The sequence below is a fragment of the Crassostrea angulata genome, unplaced genomic scaffold, assembly GCF_025612915.1.
Source record: "Crassostrea angulata isolate pt1a10 unplaced genomic scaffold, ASM2561291v2 HiC_scaffold_112, whole genome shotgun sequence".
NCBI classification, from domain to species: Eukaryota; Metazoa; Mollusca; class Bivalvia; order Ostreida; family Ostreidae; genus Magallana; species Magallana angulata.
The window spans coordinates 26,181-50,000 of NW_026441667.1; the positions used below are offsets into that span (position 1 = coordinate 26,181).

The 23,820-nt window shown below is 35.9% G+C and overlaps 1 protein-coding gene across 1 annotated transcript in view; it reads left to right on the forward strand.

Annotated features, from left to right (window-relative positions):
- The first annotated feature begins 22,780 nt into the window (after window positions 1-22,780).
- LOC128169260 (uncharacterized) overlaps window positions 22,781-23,820 on the forward strand; it is a 17,392-nt gene continuing 16,352 nt past the window's right edge. The window contains exons 1-2 of the mRNA XM_052835420.1: window positions 22,781-22,834; window positions 23,033-23,101. Coding sequence (XP_052691380.1) covers window positions 22,781-22,834; window positions 23,033-23,101 — 123 coding nt within the window. The remainder of the gene's footprint in view (window positions 22,835-23,032; window positions 23,102-23,820) is intronic.

Sequence of the window (23,820 nt, forward strand, 5' to 3'; positions counted from 1 at the left end):
TCATACTTACCAAAGGCGTTAAACTTTCAGGAGAGAGAGAGACAGAGAGAGGGAGATTTGCCAAAAAATATGTTCTTCTTTTTGAATAAATTAAGCCAAGCAGAATAAAATGGTCGTATTACAGGGTGCTTTCCACAATATTTTATACATACATTACTGTACATAATGATAACTTTACTTCATAAAGAACCGACATGTTATTGGCATGTCTTTTCTACAAAGCAAAATATATATCAAACAAAATCAGTATCCTTAACCATAAACCTATACCTTAACCTTACAATTGGGGCTGTCCGCTGTCCTTACCATTTAAACTTATCTTACCCTAGCAATTCATCCATGTATTGTTTCTGTTTGGGAGTGGGGGGGGGGGGGGGGGGCTAAAGCTTGATGATCAGTTAATAGAAAAAATACGTTGTCGATCAATGATTGTTTCAACATTTGAGATTTTAAAAATTGTCAAGCGTAATGTTATTGCGGACAGGTATACCTTTTGGTATCAGAATAAGTTAATGTTAGAGAACCTAAACCTTGAACTTAAACCTTAAATTTTGAAACCTTACCGAAGAAGATATGCCTGCTTAGAAATGAATTGATCTTAACAGAATAGATTGATTTTATAAAAAAAAAATGCTCCTCCACTTTTTTGAAGATATGTATTGGTAGTATGAATTATATTTGCTTCCTTTTTTAATGAAGCAGTATTAATTGATCATACCCCTTAGTTAAACCAACACCTGTTATAAACCTCTGCATGCAATGTGTAAGAAAATATAGCCCTTCCGTAAAATAGAGCAATTTTTATTGGCAATTTCAGCAAAATGTTATCCTAAACTTCAACCTTGAAATCAAACCCTGACTTTGAGCTTGCAATTTAACAATACATTATTAATGCTGCAAGGTTTAAGGTCAGGTTTTGTTTGAAGGTTTCGATATTAGAAAGAGACAATCGGTTGAAAAGAAATCGTTAATCTACCCTAAAAGCTTGTTTGTTTATTTTTTTTCTTGTCTTTAGCTACAAAGCCCATATTTCAGCTCTTTATATACCGTTATTATTACTCAAACTTAATGCTTCTGTTTTACCTTAACCCTTTTTCGTATCAAAATATTAGACAATTTTTTCTATCCACCTTAAGGTAATGTAAGGCTCAATGTTAAATAACTATTCCAGTGATGGTTCCTAATGTGGAACTTTAATGAAATAATTAAGTCAAAACACTTCATAACTTTTACATCAACATGGACCAATTTTAAGAAAAACATAAAATGACCTACTATTTTTCATCTTCATTTGCAAAGAAACATACTTGGCGTTTAAATTAATCCTTTACAAAAACAGTAGATAGCATTCTAACAAATATTAATGGTTTATTTATTTTTTGTTTTATTCTCATAAATTTCAGTTTAAATGATAGGAAAGAACAATCTGGAATAGAATTTCTTTCAGTTTGGCGCAGGTATTCTGTATATGCAATTTTGGATCAATGAAGTTTATGCTAACAATATGGTCCATTATTTCCATTTCTTTTGGCGACCACCGAGCCTTTAAACCTCCAGGCATATGCTTTCTATTTGTCTTTACTATTTTTTCTTCTTCCACATAACTCGTAACAATGGAAATGTCATCATTTTCTTCATCTGAGTTAATTTTCTCTGAATCTGAAAATGTAGGATAATGTTCCATATCCAAGTTGCGATAAAAGTTTAACTCTCGAAGACCTATTGGTATCGATTCATGCAACCGCTTCAATTGACAGTGTTTTAATTTTGACAATGAGAAAAAGGATAACACCTGAGAAGTCTGATGACGTTGAATCAAGTTTGGGAATCTTAATATCAGACTGTAATGAAGTCGTTCAAGATTTTGTAAATGAACAAACTATCCATTTTGAATAAGGGCGATGCAAGATAAGTAGCCTAAAATGCTTACAAAAATATTGCTTTCCAAATTCCAATCGGTAAGTATTTCTAATAAGTTGCACATCCAAGGAAAAACAAAACCACCGTCTCGAATGTACTCTACAAATTTTGATGTGTATACCAACTGTTTGTCCTCAAGAAAACCAAATCACATCTAGTGTCATCCTCTTTGCAGTGTCTTCTTTGCTAATGAAGGGATTTGCATCGTCATTCAGTTTCAAAACGGCTTTTCCTGACCAATGCATACGAGAATTTCTATTGTTGTCAACTGTTCGCATATCAGGAAAGTAAACAAGTTTAAGATGACGGAAACCTGCTGTCAAAACTTCTTTCATATCTATATTGTACTCTTTCAACATTTCTAATACTCTTCCAAAAACGTAAGGGGTCTTGTACGCGTCTTTTTTCATTATTCTCTCGCATAAACAGTCAACATTGATAGAACCCACAAGTATTCCCCATGTGGGCATTTTCCTTCCTCTCAAATCAGCAAGTAGTGATATGTCACATTCTGCTTTTCTACTTGGATCATGCAAAACATCTTGAAGCAAAATCAATATTGCTCTCGTACCAGTAATTTTGTTAGATTGACCTATAAAATCAGAAAAATTAAAAATTCTGCATATTCTGCTCTTGCTTAACTCTGTCAAATGCCAGAAAAAAAAGAGGTTGTAAAGACATATCATTTAATGCACAAGATGTGCTGTCTTCCAATGCTAAAAAACCCCTTTCCCATGTTAATGAGCGATTCGGAAATGTACCTCCGATACCTAGATTTATTGCGTATGTATTGTCCATTCCAGCATTAGGTTTCCCTCTCCGAAGACTTCATTTGCTACTTCATACTGGTAAGTTTTCCAAACTGAGAGAAACCCACCTTTTTGCTCATACTGGTTGAACAGTTCATTCAATGTAAGGGTTATGTGTTGTGGAATAGATTTTAAGAGTTCAGTGATTGTTTTTCCTTTTCTTTGAACTCTGTCATCAAAGGGGACAATCAGTGGATATCTGGAAATAAGGTTCCTCAAAGACTCGATACAAATAAAGTCATCGGCTCGATAATAACCTGTTCTCATAAAATCCATGCATACAACTTCCAATCTGATGTTTATGCGACCAAGTTTCATTGTATTTTCTGAAGCTTCTCTCAAATACTGTAAATTCCTTATATTACGCGAGTGCTTAATTCCGCGATCCCGCTGGTTTGTATCAAATTGCGAGAATATAAAATCGCGAACTTGGAACTCTTCTCCTTATTTCTTATAGTTTTCAACTCTCAGAAAATAATGGCGAGATTTTAAAATCCGCGAAGGATGCTACTCGCGATTTTACGCGGATATTAATTCCTCGCGTTTAATTAGGAATTTACAGTATTCTGTTGGTGTAATGCTTGTTGCACCTTTTCACCAAGAATACCACAAGATGATATTGCTCCAAAAACGGGATGGATGCTAGAGGAAGAAAGATGTGGGGAATCTGCGTAAAATTGTATAAATCTCAAGGATTCCAGCCGTTGTAATATTTCACGAAGACCTCGAGATATATCCATGCATTTTCCGTCTAAATTGCTTTGAAAATTTGCACAGTAACGTAAGGAAAAAGTAGGGATGATATTTCCCCTTTCACCAACGATGTCTTGTAAACCATAACAAACTTTGTGACAAAATAGGTGATGAAATTGTCAATGCAGCATGGATGCTAACATCAGCTGTGGATGCATTAAAAGCTGATACCTCTATGCAATGCAATGCAGGGGTAAAAGTTTTCGATTCTGTCCATCTTTTGAAGAGTTATGTCGAGAATTTCCAAAATGAGATTTCGGTCATCCGGTAAAACATGCATTTTTCTTATGTCAGATATAACATTCTTTTTAATTGTATTTCTGGACAAATTTTCTTTGTCCAAATTCATTAAAGTATTTGAAAACTGTTTTCTAAAATCGTCATAAAAAGCTTTTTTTCAAAACCATGTCTTTTAAATTCAGGAAAATGTAAACAGCCTTGGTTTGGCAACAGAGCAAAGTGGAAATCAAAACCATCCCCTTCTGTAAATTTTAAGCTCTTTGTCCATTTCAGATATTGGTAATTTTTGGACCTGTATAAATGTAAAGGTAAATGTTTCTTCAAAATTGGGTACAAATCAATAAAACTCCCTTCAGTAAAATACTGAAATACGAAAAGGAGGAGGTAATGCTTGAAACTCTATCCAAAATTGCCACTATTCCATCAATGCCCCATGAAAACGTTAACCAAATGTCCTGTGCTACATTTCCAATTCTACAATCTCTCACTCGCAGGGTTGACTCGCCTTTCAAGAACGATTCGATTTGAAAATTATGACAGGCGAGGTCCGCATAGAAGCAGTCTGTATTTTCCTCTCCAGTTAAAATTAAAGCTTCATCCTCACATGTAACAAATATCTGGAAAAAAAATCAATTAAAAACATTTATTCTTAATCTATAAATTCACAATTTAACATATAAATACGGTCAAAGTTAGTTTGAAAACAGATATATTAGATGACACCCTAAACTAGAACTTTTAAACCATAACCTTATTTTGTTTCTCTACTACCTCTTGAAATTAACCTAAACGTCGAGCGTAAACCCCCTCAAGAAAATTATAACTAACGCTTAGACTAACCTTAAATCGTATACGAAACTTTTAACCTTGAAACTTAAACCTTAAACTAACACTGGATGCTACAACTTGGATTCTTTTGTATTAACGTTTTACCAAGCAGACATTTGATCAGCTATTAAATTTATAGCTTAAACATCATACCGTATCTTAAACTTAACACTTAAATCTGAAATCATAAGCCTTGTCCATTCACACCATAAATTGGTTTTACCTTTTATCTCTAAAGGAAATCAATCGTTTCCAAAAGAAAGCATTCCAATTGTGTAAGATTCGATAAATCGTGCCTCTATAAAACAGTAAAGAATATTTAACAAATAAAAAAAAAGCAAAACAGAAAACCCCCCACAGATATTACCTTCAATCATGAAACACAGCACACAGCAATTGAAAACATTCGAATACAGACAAAAAATCATTTTGATCGAAATTACACCAGGGTATAAACAGACAAAGAAATGATTGACAGTCAAGGGGTTTCAAATGCAGAGTTGGAAACGTGTTAGTAGCAGGGGCATATTAATCTCACCAACCAAGACAGAAGCTGTCAATAACTGGCTAGTGCCAACTAATCCCACTGAGCTATTGTCCTTTTTAAACTATCACAGGGATAACATCCAGAACTATGCTGACATGTGTGCACCCATATATGACTAAGCTAATGCTAAGGGCATTTGGCCATTAAACACCTGTCACAGGGAGGCATTTGAACAAGCTAAGATGTTCAGCACCTTGCTTGTCGTAACCAGATCCTGATGGAATTTTCGTCTTAGATAATGATGCCTCAGATAGGACCATTGGAGCAGTTTTATCACAAGTCCAGGAAGGCAAAGAGAAAGTTATCTGCTATGCAAGTCACGTGCGTCTCAAACCCCAGCGCAAATTTTGCACTACCAGAAAAGAGTTATTGGCTGTAGTAAAATTCTGCAGGCACTTTTGACATTACCTCCTTGGACGCCGTTTTCTTTTGCGCACCGACCACAATAGCCTCATATGGTTCATGCGGTTTAAACACATAGAGGGGCAACTCGCAAGATGGCTAGAAGAACTGGCACAGTACAACATGGATATTGTCCATCGGCCTGGCTAAAAGCATACTTATGCAGACGGTACGAGCCGTTTGAGATGTTATACATGAATGTGACTGTTATAAAGCGGGAGCACGCGTTGAGGATCTTCCCTGTGCCGCTATTGTCAGAACGCACGTACAGTGGGGGAGGTTCAATGAGGATGTGGATGATGTGGTTCCCTTAGCCAATAAAGTCATCCCTGTCTGTGGGTCCAGTACTTGACGTGAGAGCGGCCATGCAGGTAGATGAAAAAATCGAGCCAGGCGCCTGCAACTGGGCAGTCGGAAACTCTCCAGCTGAAGTACGCTCGCTGCAGGAAGCGGATCCAGATTTGTGTCCTATCATTAAGTGGCTCCAGTGCAATATTGAACCCAAACAGACAGAGCTCCGCTTACAAATTTCAGGAACTAGAACACTTTGGTTAAGTAGGAAGAACCTGCAGTTTATCGACAGAGTCCTACATTACAAGTGGGATGGCAAGGCCAACAGAAGTCTTTGTCTAGTAGTACCTCAGGGTTTACAACGTACAGTGCTGCATGGCTGCCACGATTTGAAGTCATCTGGTCATCTGGGACAACAAAAGACACTAGAGCGTTTAAAGCAGAACTACAATATGTCTAGGGACTGCATTGACTATGTCACATCTTGTAGCACTTGTAATCAGAACAAGAAGCCCAACATAAGACCAAAAGCTTCCTTGTCAGTTTCATGCCGGTTTTCCCCTGGAACGTGTTCATTCGGATATACTTAGTCCATTGAGGATAGTAATAACTATGTGTTGATGATGATCGACCAATTTACTAAGTGGATTGAGATGGCAGCTCTCCCGGATCAATGTGCCCTCTCTGTTGCACAGAAGTTCTTGGTGCACTTTGTCGTCACATTTGGGTGTCCCTTGGAGGTACACACAGATCAAGGAAAAACCTTTGACAGTAATTTGTTTTAAAGCTTATGTGAGGTACTCCAAATAGCCAAGACCCGGACTACACCCTATCATCCGTCATCAAATGGACAAGTAAAGCGGTATAACACCACGGTCCTCCAAATGATTAGATGCTATATAGATAAGAACAACAAGACTTGGGACAGTGACCTCCCTCTTCTAGCTATGGCTCTTCATTCAACAATACATAGTTAAACCGGTTATACCCAAACCGCTTAATGCTAGGTCGGGAAGTCATTCAACCAGTACATCTGCTTATGGGAAATCTCTCTGACGGCTTACACTCTCAAGGTCCAAGCGACTGGTGCTTCGATCTTGCCAATCGTCTCTATAAGCTCATCATCATGCTCGTCAAAATCTGCAAGAGGCACAACTACGTCAGAAAAAAGATTATGACATGAGGCTGGTTGAGCATTACTACAATCCGGACGACATTGTTTACAAGTTGGATTCAACAACAAAAGTAGGTCAATCGTCAAAACTCAGGCCCCCCTGGACGGGTCCATATCTGGTGATTTCCTGTAACGCTCCACTTTACACTATCCGAGATCAAAAGAAAGAGCAAGTACTGCATCATGACCGCCTTAAACTTTGTAAAGATCGAGATATTCCTATGTGGTTGCGTCGATTACGCCATCGATATTTTCAGACTGAGTTTGAGGCCATTGCTTTGGATTATCTAGACTTAACTCAGCCTACAATAGAGCAAGACCAGAGAGAGGGCCCCGATGAATGTCAGGACCTTCACAAAACTAAAGTCAATGATGATGAATCCCGTTCGTTATCGGATGTACCAGTCCAGACACGACATGGAAGGAGTGTAAAGGTTCCTTCAAAGTATAAGGACTTTGTCTAGGACTGACAACAAAATTAATAACAAAAGATAAAATATACTCTTCTCTTCTATTTTTATTCTTGCACACTTTTATTTCCTCTTATCTACTTTTTATCTGCGGAGCCAGTGGTCAATACCTTTATTATCCCCTCGCGCAACTTGTTGCGAAGGGGATATAGCATCGCTACCGTGCGTGTGTGTGTTCGTATGTATGTGTGTGTGTGCACTCCATTTCAATTTTCTAGTAAATTAATAAAAAACCTTCCAATAGAATTTCCTCAACCTTTGCACAAATATCCCTCATTGTAAAAGATTAAAACAAATGCAACGTTATATTAATTGGTCAAATTTGTATGCAAAAACTTAGATAAAATTACACCATGGTAAATTTTTATCACCATGGTAAAGGAGGGGGGGGGGGCATACATTATGACAAAATTCGTTCAAAACTAAAAATATATATCAAAGATTGCACACTTCTGTAAAATAACAAAATGCATGTGCCTTTCCAAACCATTAATACTATTACAAATTATTATTTCATTACATCAATGTTATAATCAATTTTGTATACGTTATCAATCGAAATTTCTGAGTAAGAGTTATCAATCTTCCGCTTCACTTCTTTGAAACCAAAGTGAAAGTAAGCAGTTCAAATCAACAGCTTGATATTTTTTGGATTTAGATCTAGTACAGGTAAAGAAAATGTAGTTTTTGCAGTAATGGATGGTTAGTAGAATGTGGTCTTCTCATTAACATAACTATATATAGCTAAATAATGCCTCCCTACACACAATAACTCATGTCGCAAGGGGATGCTCCGCTGAGCGGTTCCCTTGTTATAGTATGTGTTTATTTGCATGACAACTATTTGCAGACTGTTGAAGGATGGAAAAGGACATGTACGACATCAACTTCATCCCTGACTATGACGCATCATCAGAGAGTCAGTCGGGGGATTGGATAGTCATAGACGAAGCCATGTCAGAAGACGGAGAGGCGCAGCAGAAGGAGAAAAGGCCCTCAAGAGATATTCCAAAAGCCAGAACCGTATCACTGACAGAATCTGCGGTTAGACCAGCAGTCCCTGATGTAAAGGTACCCAATCCCCAGTCAGTGTCTAGGATTTCATGCTCTGACACACATTCAACACACACCGGGAAGTACCCTGTCCGATCTGTAACATAGGTCTCCACGGGCACGTTAAGCGCCACGTGTTGCGTAGCCACTTGCCGAGGTAATGAATTGGCAGCTTCTCCTGCTGGGAATGCAGACAGCTTGAAGGATCAGTCCTAAGCCTGGCCGTTAGACATACAATGGCCCACAATGGAGAACAGCGTTCCTTTGATGATGATGACAGCTTGCATGAATGGTGCAAGCTGTTTAACGGATCCCTACATTTGTTGATAGAGTGGTTTGGAGACGAGGACTTGGACGATCTACTTCATATGTTGTCCGTCTACCATAGTGGTGCTACAGGAGAGAGTTCACAGTTGCAGAATTACAACTAATGAGGTTCTACTCTGCCCATTATAGCACGACCAGGCCTGCACAGTTCAGCGTTTCCCCAGTGAACCATATTGCATGCGTGCTCCACTGGAAAGTTATTTCCACCGTGTTGAGAGCCCAGACAGTAGAACGCCAAGTGGCTTTCCAGAGCCATCAGTGCCGCCTGCTGACCAGTGGAATGACAATAGACAAACCATTGCGATTTGAGGAACCCGCCATGCTTATAGATAGCCACTTTCACCTAGCCAAAGTGCTTTGGCGTTCAGCCACTTTCACCTAGCCAAAGTGCTTTGGCGTTCAGGCTACACCTACTGGGACGATCTTCAGAGAAACCTACAAGGCAGAGGACCCCTGGAGCTGGCGGTGGCCAATTACGTATTTCCTCAGGATTGGGGCAAAATGGATAGACAAATATGATTCTCACGTAACCTAAATGTTTCCTTTGGGCTTCATCCTCACGTGGTGTGTGTGATGCCACATGCCAAATTTAGAGTAACAATGAAGTCAATCCAAGACCCAAGGACGGTAGCGCTTATACCACCAGAGTGGCTTCTCCTGGAGACTGATGCTCCATATTTGCCTCAACCATCCATGGAATGTGTTGTCCCTGGCCAAACAAGTTGCCTTCATCAGGAACACTCCACCCTCACATCTGAAGGTGGCTAACGCCAATGCCATGGACATATACGGATGCCCCTACACCCGTCATCCTGTAGATGGTCTACAATACTGATAAACTCTGTATATACCTTTTTAGTTGTGTTTTCATATGTGCTTAGGGAAAGTATATATAACAGCAATATTTTTGATGTTGTGATCTCGGCCATCTAGATATAGACTTTACTATTTTTACATCACATACTGCTCCAGTACTATTCAATTTTTTTTACTGTGTAGGGATTCTATCTCTCAAAGAACTTCATTCATATAACACTGAGTACTGCAGAAGTTGAGCATTCAAATGTCACTTATCTAAAGCATTACTGGACATATTGGGAGGGTGGATTTTTCTAATTTATAATTATTGGATTCGCCAAAGGTTATCATCGGCTCTACAAGAAGGGTAGGAGTGTGGTACCACAGCCCGACTCTTCCGTGTACTCTCCCATCTAATGCAATTCTCTCGCCTGACCTCCATCTTGCCAGACGTGTGCTGTGACATATCCTGTCACTTAGCCTATATCTGGAGGGATTTGTCAGGTAACTTCATCGTCCATTACGACAATTCCACTACATGAAAATGCCGCCAAAACTCATTCAGCAGAAGTAGGTCAATTAAGAGCGAAATGTTTTAAACAGGGCATCGCAGAGAAACTGTGGACAGACAGTGTCACATGGAGCGTGAGATTACAAAATTGACACAATATGCAAAAAGAACTATAATACCTGTCGCATAAAATCAGGTTCCATAGAAACTGCCATTCTCTAGTCTAAGTAAGACAATGACATTAATTCGGTATAGTGTTCACGTTGTAGTTGTCCTTTGTAAGTTGATTCCAAATAGTTTCAATCTATGCACCATGCACTTCTTTATTATTGATTACATTTATTTTAATTTCTTGTTGGTAAGTAGCTAAATAAACAAAATGTTGACTAATATTCACTGTTCTTGTAAACTTAGATCAATTCGTATTTTTTTAGTTCCACCAAGAATCATTTGTATTTTTTTTTCTTTAAGTTATAATTGTTTATTAAATTCAATCTCTTGCCTCCAACAGGGACTTCAATCTTTTAACTCTGACATCAACGGGAGACCCACTAGTTGCTTTGCAAGGAGATTTAGCTCTAGTTAAGAATTAGTATTTTATGAAAATAAATTTAGAACCTTGGAATTTATCCGAATCAACAAGTGTTTTGTGGCAGTTAAAACACAGTATATTCCTTGTTTCAAAACCTTTTTAACTTTACAGATATCATTAATTTTACCTTATTCAGTCTGAATATTAATAAAACATATTATATATACATGTATATATGATAATTGCACAAAATTACTTGACAATGGAGTTTCATATTTTAAACATTTATAAGTTCCATTTGGCATTATGATAAGTAGCCTTTCTTTTTAACCTTGTCAAGTCAATGCAACAAATGTTCTATCTGGAATGTTTTTTTTTCTGAACAAAGAGATTGATAGCAATGGAAAGCTTCTTGAACGCTCTTAAAGTTGTGTCGAATCACCGCATAAAGTGGGCTCCATCGCCCTGTAAATCCCACATGTCTTCCCTTTTCGCTCAGTGTAGTGTACTATTTCTAATTCAGACGAACAATCGATGGATATACCGACGAATGGTTCAACAGGTTCATTTAAGAGTTCTGTTGTTTGTTCATCAACCGGTAATAATTCATCCTCTTCTTGGGTTTTGCATGGTTCGGTTGGTTACGGAAAAGCAAAAGGAATGCTTTATGTAGCCTATGCGCCTTGAATGTTATAACAGAAGATATAGTATGTTCTGATTATATTTTCTTTCTTTTTAACAATTGTTGCACATTGTTGCATTCTGCATGGATAGATGTATGCACTGTATGTAATTTTCTGAAATTTACGAACCTATGATTCTGTAGTAGACCAACGCAAGAGAGATAAGTTGAAACTTCGATCAGGAAATGACGATTGAATTTACTGCTAACTAATCGTGAGGCAATTTCTGGAATCCATGGAAACACTAAATTGCCCATCTCATCTTTGAAGGTGTTAAACTTATAAAAGTGAACAAGTTAGTTTCTTTCCATGTAGTGTATGATATCTAGTGTCAAAACGACATCATCGTCCTCGAATATTTCACAATCTTAATCAATTATCTTTAATATGTGATTGGAGTTCCATACGAAACGTTTATGGCGAGATTTGTCTGTTGTTTGGCAATCGGGAAAGAATTTAAGTTTCAATCCTTGTACACTTAAGCGCAAAATGGTATGTACATCTCTACCAATTTCACCCATCAAAGCCAACGCTCTTTGAAATGTGTAAGCTTCCTTAAAACTATCTCTATCTCTAATGGCTAAATGTGTACATAAAGCAGTGACATTTATTCTCCCTGACACTACGGCCCATTGAGGACATGTCCCTTTCTTCAGCGAAGCCAAAAATGACCTATCGGTTTTGACAATCGTTTTAGGGTCTTCTTGAATATCGCGCAAAAGGAGTAGCAAAGACCGCATTCTAAGCTGCAAGTCCGTTGCATGAAGGAAATCAGAAAAATTGAAAAAAAACGTTTAATTCGCATTACCTGCCCCATGTCATGTGTAATGACACAAAATATAGGCGGTGTGGACATTTCATCGAATGCACAGGACGTGCAATCCTCTAAGCATAAGAATCCATTCTCCCATGTCATACTTCTATTTGGATTCTGTTATCCTGGTCCAAGGTTTACTGAATATAGTCCAGACTTAGATGCATTAAACCGTCCCTTTCAAAATATCTCATTTGCACACTCTAGCTGAAATGTTCTCCAAGCGGGTAAAAAACCACCTTTATCTCCGTTGAATACCAAATTCGATTTCAATGATCAGCATTTTAGCACGATCCCTCATCAGTGCTCCCACCCGGAAGTAGAGGGAATAACCCTTTAGTGACCCTGAATTGCAGGGTCACATCACTGTTTTCCCTTTTCCTTATGAATGGGATGAGCGTTGATGGCTCATGCAAGTGTACCAGACGTATCCTTGACCCGTTCCAAATTCCGACTTTTAAGGGATATTAAGGGTCATCCCAGGGTTACCCCTTTTACTTGTGGGTTAGATCTGGATTGAGGGATTATGCTTTCTGCTATACGTATCCATTCTATTTTATTTTATTTTACTCTCAAGAAACATATTAAATAAATTCAATACACTCTTTTAAATATTCTTTCATTCACGCATGCTCACTCATTTCTATTTTATACTTATCCGTTTTCCAATTGTTGCCTTTTAACTGATTACTCCACGGTATCCTTGAAACTATGGCTGACATTTTTGTTACCCATTTTACTTCCTGGTGGGATATCATTGCCGACTATTCTTCACAAGTTTCCGTTGGGCTTCATTTCAAACATCCTCAAGCTAGGAGGCTGATGCAAACAATTGGTAAAATTTGCAATTCCCATGTTTTATTTCTATTTCACTAATAAACAATTTGTTATGACAATGTTCAGAATAGGTATTTGTGTAGAGCTGAACTGTAAAATGACAATGAGATGCCCATGACAATGACATTATTTTATCCCTTTTCATTAAAATAAAACAAAAACAAATTTCAGCTGAAATTATCTACGTGATGAGTGATAATCATAAAGTTAACAAAAAATACATAATCACGCTCTGGATGTATACATGTCAGTTTCATTGATTAACATACAACGTTTATACATCGTTTTTGTAACATACGCATATACGTTTCAAACCACAAGTTAACATTACAAAAGCAATACAAATAAACTCATTTCGTTTGGTGCCATAACAACTATCATTATGTTCAGGTCAAATGTTCTAAAAAATAAGAGTACACTGTTAACCTTGTTAACTTTTTTATTGGTATTTCTCAGTTTCCTTCCTAATTAATTTAATCATGATTAAATAAAGACATTTTGTGTTACAAAGTCGACCTTAATTAAAGAAATCTGTATTTAACGGCACGTATATCGATGTCCTATTACGGTGCTTTCAGCATAGAATTTAAGTTCTAAGTTTTTAGTCGAAATGTACACTGTTGCAAGATTCCAACATATCTCCACTAATTTCCAGGTCTTTCTTAATCTCGCTTTTTGGGAGTTGATTTTAATCAACTCTCCTATGCAGATACTCTGGCAAACGGAACTAAAACAGTGTCTGGACCTAAGCACATATCATTTCCGCTGACAAGACTTAGTTCTTGAAAATAATCAATAAATTCGATGTAATGTACACTGAAACATTTTTTAAAGGAAACTTATTTATAAATACCTTTGAAAAAATCAGATTTTAAATATTACGAACAATTGAGAAGTTTTTGAGTCGTATGTATTCCTACGCCAGAGTTCAGTATAGTCTCGTTCAACCATCGGCTGTCTCCGTAGTTTTAAGCGATACTGCTTAATATTATGTTTTTTTTTCTTTAATTTTCCACATGTTTACTCAGTGTAGTAAACACTGGATCCTGAAGGGGAGTACAATGTACTTTATTTCGATAAAAAATCGATAGGGTTTTTTCACAGAAGAACAAAATTTTTGGACGCAGTACGAAATTCCTAAATGAACAATTTGAAAAACATTTATTTGAGATAATTACAGTATTTCTATTATAAATGGGAAAATTGTCTTTAAATAGGCACTAAACGTTTTGAAAAAAAATCATATGTCCCAGAGAAAGGGGGGGGGGAGGTTCCGATCGTCCAAGTGTCTGGCGTTCTCTTATATACTACAACAACAGGGCAAATTCAGAATAGAAAAAACAATATCTGAATTTCATGAAATTAAATATGAACAAATAAGCTAATCCCGATAATTTAACTTTTATTTTCAAACATCATTTTGTGCGAGATTCTTACTTCATTTATAAAACATACAATTTATTTGCAACTGGTATTGAAGAGAACTTTATTTGTTGTTCAGAATTGTAATTGTAGGATCTTCCAAACGGGGTAATTATTCAGATTGCGTGGACTATTTTGGTTTTCAGCTTTACATAAAAATGTATACCTATATTATACGCTCATGAAAAGAATGAATAGCACTGTCTTAACAGAACAGATAGACAGACTAATATTAAAAAGTTCCAATGTTGCCCAATCCCACCTCCGGGGATCATGATTTGAAGAAATATTAAATTGTGTTATAATTATACCCCCCGCAAACGAAGTTTGGGGGGGGTATATAGGAATCACCTTGTCCGTCCGTCCGTCTGTCCGTCCGTCCGTCTGTCCGTCTGTCTGTTCGATTCGTGTCCGGTCCATATCTTTCTTATGGAGAAACGTTAGAAGTTCTTACTTCACACAAAGATTGCTTATGACCAAAGGGTGTGTCATGACCTTGAACCAAGGTCATTTGGGCAAGGTCAAGGTCACTGGCAGAAAAAGTGCAAAATTCGTGTCCGGTCCATATCTTTCTTATGGAAAAACATTAGAAGTTCTTACTTCACACAAAGATTGCTTATGACCTAAGGGTGTGTCATGACCAAAACCCAAGGTCATTCGGGCAAGGTCAAGTTCACTGACAGAAAAAGTGCAAAATTCGTGTCCTGTCCATATCTTTTTAATGGAGATACATTGGAAGTTCTTACTTCACACAAAGATTGCTCATGACCTAAGGGTGTGTCATGACCTTGACCCAAGGTCATTTGGACATGGTCAAGGTCAATGGCAGAAAAAGGTGCAAAATTCGTGTCCGGTCCATATCGTTCTTATGGAGAAACATTGGAAGTTCTCAGTTCACACAAAGATTGCTTATGAGCTAAGGGTTTGTCATGACCTTGACCCAAGGTCATTTGGGCAAGGCCAAGGCTACTTGCCTAAAAGTGTAAAGCTTGTGTCCAGTCCATATCTTTCTAATGGACAAATATTGGAAGTTCTTAATTTACATCTAGAATGCTTATAACCTGAGAGTGTGTCATGACCTTGACCAAAGGTCAATTGAGGAAGTTCAAGGTCATTGTTAAAAACAAATCGGGCTCAGTAGACCAATAATTCAAAATGTTTATATTAAGTGGCTGCTTGACATGTGGAATTTCGAGTCATGTTTGTTAACATAAGGATGCAAATGTCTTCATGCATTAACAGTTAACTTGAACTAAAATGGAATTTAAAGAATAGAAATTGGTTTGTGTAATCATATAAGCATTAACAGTTTTAAAAAATAGAGCAGTTGTTATTTATAGAAAATGGACGATGAAATAGATTCATCCAATATTTTCTATAATAGAAAAAATACATGAGTTATGATTTTTTCTTAGCGGGGGGTATCAGTTGTGAGCTTGCTCACAGTACCTCTAGTTTTAAGCAGCTGCGATGAATAGTTGCTGAGAAAATATCAAAGAACATTTGTTTTGACAGACAGACATGTGTAAAACAGTATACCTGTTCTTTGGAGAAGGAACTATGAATTAAATTAAAACAATAGAAAGCTTTATTAAAAAGGCACTTTTTACTTTAACCCTGTTTAAATATTTTCATACGAATATTTATCTACATTCTTTGTAGGGGATCTTTTAGATGAAGAAATTATCTTCAAGAATTGGTTCAACTTAGCCATGGAGCAGTTGCAGGCGAGCGCTGTAAAAGCTAACATGACCAGCTTGGGAGACTTCTTAGCATTTTGTGTTAAGGCAGACCTCCCAACTGGAATGTAATAAGTTCTTTTGGATTTTGTCGGCTGAATGAATAATAAGACTTTGTAAAGAAAATACACAAGTATAATTTGAGAAAAAAAAAATCAATAAACAAAACAAATCATTATTCTCACTCACCCTTTCACGCCTCTCTCATTAAAAAAAAATTCATCAAGGGCACCGCTAAGCAGAGCATCCCTTCGCGACATGAGTTATTGTGTGTAGGGATGTATTATTTAGGAATATATAGTTATGTTAATGATAAGACAACATTCTACTAACCCTCAATTACTGCAAAAACTACATTTTCTTTACCTTTACTAGATCTAAATCCAAAAAATATCAAGTTGTTGATTTGAACTGCTTACTTTCACTTTGGTTTCAAAGAAGTGAAGCGGAAGATTGATAACTCTTACTCAGAAGGTTCGATTGATAACTCGTATACAAAGTTGATTATGACATTAGGGTTAGACTTTCATGTTAAATACTGAAATCTGATAGGTTAAGAGGCAGCTCATAATCCGTTCTATTAACCTCAGCGTTAGCAACGCACTTAGCAACGGGTAACATTAAAAATGGTTACATGCGCTAAAAATTATGCGCGTACGGTTCGCTGTAGAGTTCACGTTATTCCTATATAAGAGCAGTAAAAGTTTCTTAAAAATTAAGACATTCAGTATAACAAAATAAATAGTGCCTGTTTGGGAGGATAACAGTTGAAATTGACACCCCTCGAAAACCATTGTTTTCGAGGGGTGTCAAATTCAACTGGTCCCCTACCAAATAGGCACTATTTATATAATAGTATTAATGGTTTGGAAAGGCAAATGCATTTTTTATTTGTTATTTGACAGAAGTGTGCAATCTATGATAAATATTTTTTGTTTTGAACGAATTGTGTCATCATGTATGCCCCCCCCCCTCCTTTACAATGGTGTAATTTTATCTAAGATTTTGTATAAAAAAAAATTATTGACCAATTAATATGACATTGCATTTGTTTTAATCATTTACAATTAGGCATACTTGTGCAAAGGTTAAGGAAATTCCATTTTTTCTAGTTTACTAGAAAATTGAGATGAAGTGCACACACATACATACATACAAACACACACACGCACGGTAGCGATGCTATATCCCCTTCGCAACAAGTTGCGCGAGGGGATAATTAAAAAATGAACAAATATCTGATACTATCAACTGAATTCAAAATTAAATCACACTGTATCAGATATAGAATGGAAGTAAACTACAAAATGTTGTTTAGAAGCTATTTCAATCAATAAAACTCTCGTTGAAAAATTACTAAAAAAATTTGTTAAAAATAAAAGTTCAATAATTCAAAAAACCATTGTTTTCGAGGGGTGTCAATTTCAACTGTTACCCTCCCAAACAGGCACTATTTATATAATAGTATTAATGGTTTGGAAAGGCAAATGCATTTTTTATTTTTTATTTGACAGAAGTGTGCAATCTATGATAAATATTTTTTGTTTTGAACGAATTGTGTCATCATGTATGCCCCCCCCCCCCTCCTTTACAATGGTGTAATTTTATCTAAGATTTTGTATAAAAAAAAATTATTGACCAATTAATATGACATTGCATTTGTTTTAATCATTTACAATTAGGCATACTTGTGCAAAGGTTAAGGAAATTCCATTTTTTCTAGTTTACTAGAAAATTGAGATGAAGTGCACACACATTCATACATACAAACACACACACGCACAGTAGCGATGCTATATCCCCTTCGCAACAAGTTGCGCGAGGGGATAATTAAAAAATGAACAAATATCTGATACTATCAACTGAATTCAAAATTAAATCACACTGTATCAGATATAGAATGGAAGTAAACTACAAAATGTTGTTTAGAAGCTATTTCAATCAATAAAACTCTCGTTGAAAAATTACTAAAAAAATTTGTTAAAAATAAAAGTTCAATAATTCAAAAAACCGTGATATTACAATTACTTTCAATTTTAGCTCGATATCTATACGAAAATTAGCATGTTATAACAGTCGCTTTTAAACACTTAAAACCTCTCTCTGAAAAGGAACTCAGTCACTTCAAGGACACCACGCACTCAAGACGCTCCTGCCCTCGTCAAATTGCCTGTCCCTCTAGTATCGCTATCCTAACTGAAAGCCCCGGACTCACAGGTCTCTCGCTTCCAGTCTACGACCACTTCTTGGACAGAAAATTACGCCCCGCTCAGCACAGAATGCGTCCCCGACATTCGTCAGTTGTCCACATGACCTTTCTTAGGAGAATTCCCGAAAAGCGCCCAGAGTCTGTATTTCAGGAAATTGTATCAAACACCCTTATGCACTGAAAATAACACACTGTGACTAATAAAGTTCCGATAAACATAAAAACATACTACCAACTAGAGCAGAGCTCGTGGCAAAGCCCCGAGTAGGTCTTCCGTTGTTGCTGCGAGTTGAAAATATATGTTATATGGTGTCAAACGATTATAATGACTATACTTTCAGTTCTGCTTTTGTTATAAAAACGTGTTGTGATTGAAAGCCTGTATATAAAACGTGTTTTGAAACAAAGAAAGGAAGAAAATATTTTAGGAAAACTATTTGTCGAGCAGAGTTTATGTAATCGTTTCAAACATTCTTTAAAAAGTGAGATGTTTAATGGCGAGTTTAATTTTCAAGGGTAGCAAGCATTGTTATAAACAGTATGTACTCATGATTCATGTCAGGAATTGTATTTCTTTTTTAAACTGAACCCGCCTACAAAACACGTAAACCTTTCTCAAAGATAACTTCTATATTAAAATATTTCTAAATTTTTGAAGACTATGTGCAAGTTTAGAATTGCGTGCTGACAAAATTTACAGACCCTAAAACGTACTACTACACCAAAAAAGCGTGGAGCCTACGTGCGAGAAACGTTTCGTGTAAACCTTTTAGAGTTTCATGTAAACCATTCGGAACTCTCTGACAAGTAAATTGTTTCAAAATGGCGCCCGTGTTTTACATTACTTTAAGGTGGCTCTATACACCCACAGTTTATTCCAATTTTCAATAGAAGACCACAAAACATATACTTATCAAATATTAAAATGATGATAGGGATACTATAGGTTTTTGAAAAGAATTTTTTAATGTTTTTTCGTGTTTTTGTAAAATATTTTTTAAAAAGATAGCTATTAACAAATTGAGAGAACTGTTTTTGTCATATGATTTCCTTCGGACACATACATTTTTTTTTAACTTTTCTTAACATTCAAAAATGTTATTATTGCAATTTTTTTTAGTATTTCCCCAAAACATAATTTTTCATATTTTCTTACTCTGTTGACAAATCATCTGAAAAAGTTGCTTAATGTTATAAGAAAATGTATTTTAATAAATGTAACATAAAAAATTGAATGAAAATCATTGCAAATAAACACAAAAAATGTTTTAAATTTTATTTGGTATGAAAGTTCCTCAGGTAAGGGTTATCGTTCCTTAAGTCCCAAGGCCCAAACACCTTGGGGACTTTTCATTTCTAAGTTGAAGAAAATTTCCTAAATATCACGATGGAATGATAAATACATACATACTTCATTATAGGCCTGTATAAGTGAATATATTCGCTTTAATGTAAAACTAAGTCAAATAAATAAAGGGGAAAATTGACTAGGCTAATAGGATTTATGTATCCCAACCTGAGAGAAATTCAAAGCAACCCTCCCATCCCCTTAAGGTGTCGATATTAATGTGCATTAAAGTATATTATAATTGCAATATTTTCACCTGTTTAGAATTTTCTTTCACTGTATTCAAATAAAAAATACGTTTTAGAAAATTTTGGAAAGTTAAAAAAATTATTGTTCTCCACAGGATTCGAACTCATGACCTACTGGTTTGAAGGGTAGCCACAAAACCACTGCGCTATCATGTAACATATATAAAATGGGAAAGAAACTATCTAAAAAATTATACTTGATTTTATTGTTTATTTCGATAAATAATACCACACAACGTGAAGGTATCAGATACCACATTACTTGTAAGTAATGAATTTTCCAATTATCAAATTAAATCTATTCATTTAACAAGTTTTTCAAAAGAGCGGTCCCCATACATTTCGCCTCAGTTTAAATCAGCCAGTACCGGAACTGCCTGCTTCCAGATTTACTTTTTTGCGTACTGCGTCATCAAAAAGTGGTGTATAGAGCCACCTTAACAAAATTGAGCGAATTTTTAACAAACAAAAGAAAGGTATATATATTAAAAGACGACTAGTAACAGATAATTACATGTATATTTAACGTTTTAATGCGATGTTTCAGTACTGAAACAATATTAAAATTCGCTATACATAAAAAATATTAAATACAGTTAGCGAAACATGATTTCTATTGGAACAAACCTAAATCAACTTTAACTTGCACGATCATGTTTTGATAAGCATGTATTTTTATATATTTACATCGATAACTCTTACTGAGACCATTCGGCTGTGTACAAGCAGCACACATAACCTCGGGCATCGGGTGAGACCTGCACCTGGCTAAACCTGTCAATCTAACTCTGTGTATTTGTTTTCAATGGATGTTCAGGCGTCTCTCTTTTGTCAAAAGCCAATGGAAAATTAATGACTTCAAGGTAATCGGAAAACGTATTTGATGAAGCACACAATTTAAATGATAGGAAATTTATTAATTATTTGAACAAAATTAAATGTAAACATAGAAAGGTAATAAAAAATTTAATTATTATGGGAATCTATACGCATGGTACTCAATTCAAATAGATTATATTATGATTTTATTATTTTATGTAGTATGGGGGGGGGGGGGGAGGGGCAGCAATGAGTTCGCTTCCACAATGAAACTACAGTAGTGATTAATATGTGACCGATAGAATCTAATCTAAAGTTGTTTAAACTCATGTGAATATTTTTTAAAATAATCATCGAATACCTCAATTCAGGGCATTCCTTTATCGTGCTAGCACCTACCGCAAACATGTAACATGGAACTTTGATTATAATTTGATTTGATTTTTAAACTACCTTATACGCTATCGTATAAATCAATGCTTAATCAACTGTACAAGTAAAATAATTTATCTTTTCATCTTAAACCAATATAATAGTTGAAAACATAATAAAATATAGTTGTGTCCGTGCAAAATATGAAACATAAACGCGTCATAAGAAACATGTAGAAGAACACGAACCGACCGCGGATCACTTATCCACTCGCGCCGGATCTCCTCAGCCATGTGCGAGGGATGATCATCATTTAAATGTTTAATATTGGGGGGGGGGGGGGGGGTGTTGATTTAAAACATTAATTGTACAGTTTTTAAAGTAGTTTACATAAACAAACCAACCATTAGTTTATGTCTAACGATTTTTCCGATTTGGAGTAATATCGTTCATTAATATTCATTTACACTCAAATATTTAATTAAATATATACAAGGAGGACAAACTTTTATAACATAAAATTAAAACGGTTCTTGTATATACAGCTATATTAACTCAAACACGTTCATATGCATGTAAGTGTAAGTCGCGGTGTGCGAATCTTGTGTATTAAATAACTGCTTACCGCTAGGTAATGCAGCCGTCGCTGATCTCCTCGGCCGTGGGCAAAGAATATATTTCGTAAAGGTACAACGCACAGAAACGCACAGCTCACAACCAAGGAAGATTTGAAAAGTTTGCAATATAATGACCTTACTCTATCAAATAGAAGTTATATATTTCAAACTTAAACCCCACAATTGATCTATGTCTATTATTGCTTTAGAGAATGACATTGCTTTTATTAATTAAATGAACTATTTCTTACTTTACATCCAATCGTTTAATCCACAAAAGATTTTGTGTAATCAAAACTAAAACAATTCTTGAGTTAAAAGAAAAATAAGAATAATCTTAACCCGCACAATAATAGAAAGGTCTTCCGTTGGAAACGGAAGACCTTAATTACACTAAGAACTAAATTACCAGCAAAATGTATAAAATAACAACAAAACAACCTTACCAGCTAGGAAAACATGTGCCCGCCTAACAAATCCAGAATTCAATGGCTACCCGTTTCTCCTGCATACAAATCTCAATCAAAGGAATGAGTTCTTGTAAAAAAAAAAGATAGTCTTGTGAAAGAAATGCTGACATAAGTAACAATGTAAATTCCTATTTGGTGAAAATTCTGCCAAGGACAATTTTTAAAGGAACCTTTAAATTACAGGGAACGAAGCAGTAGACGGACTTCAAAAGCCTAGCGATGATCGGCTTATCACCCGAGCTCTGGCTTTTTGTGCTGTAGTATAACCACCCAAAAGGAGATTGCCAACTTCGTCTTCAAGATATCGGATTCCATTTACTTAAATGGCCCTCGGGTTGAAAACCTCCACAGCCACTCGACAATTCAGCCTTAAGCAAAGGTCTCCGTAGGTTGTGAAAAATAAACCAATTTCTACAACTAGGCTCAGAAAAGCCGTTGTCACCGAAGTCAGAAGGACTGTACCCAATTCAAGAGATGTCCTAGCTAGGCACATGTGTCATGAACCTGCCACTGCTGACAAATATTATCACATGGCAGCAATTCAAAGATGGCGGTGCCCGTGTCCAGGCTCATAACGGTTGTCATGGAAGGGGAAAGTGAAGTACGTTTCTATATTGAATTCAACGCTCATAGCGTACGGTTAATAAAGCTAAAAAATTTAGTCATCAGCAACTACGAAACAGATTGCACAGACAAGCTCCGTTCAAGAGGTATATCTTTATTTCTTGGCATTTACCTTCGGTGAAAATGTTTTAATTTTCTTTTTAAAATGTCGGTGAAATATTTTCTTATATTCTAGATATCACACACGGGTACTGAGGAAGGTAGTTCAAACCCTAACCCTACCACTGATTCTGACTCACCAAAGGTAAATGTTATGATTGTAATTTTCAAAGCAAATGACTGTTGGAAGCAAAATTTCCGCCACTTCTTCCATTATACGCTACTTCTTCCATTTTGTTTATTATATACATATCTATTATACCGAAAATCATAATGTAAAATAGATGTACTAAAGCATGTAGCTTATTTAAAAAAAAATCTACGATCATCAAATACTTAAGTCTTTTCATCATAAAACTTTTAAAATTATGAAATTGTAATTTAAAAAATTAATCGGACGATATTTAAACATTGCTTAATTATTCATTATCTTAGTTTTTATAAACATATCTTACTTGATTTTAAATGTATTGTAGCCACATAGAAGGAGATCATTTAGTGAAATAGAGGTGAGGACTCTATCAGTCCTGTTGAGTGGATTGGACGTAACAAAGGGCATTACAAAACTGGCAGTGATTAGGAAAAGCTGTTCTTGCTAAATATGTAAGATAAATTAGGATCAGAGTACCAAAAGAAAATAATTGACAGAGTAAGGACATTGTTTAGAAAGTGAATTTCTTGAATTCACGGTTAGACTTAGAAATGTTGACTATATTTAACAATAGTTTACTATAGCAAACTATAATAGTTAACTATATAGTTCATTAGTAGTTTGTACGTGAGTACGTTTACTATGGTACTATAGGTACGTCGAAACCCCCCAAGCAAGAAAAATCTCTTTTCAAGACACCTGAAAAACTGCAG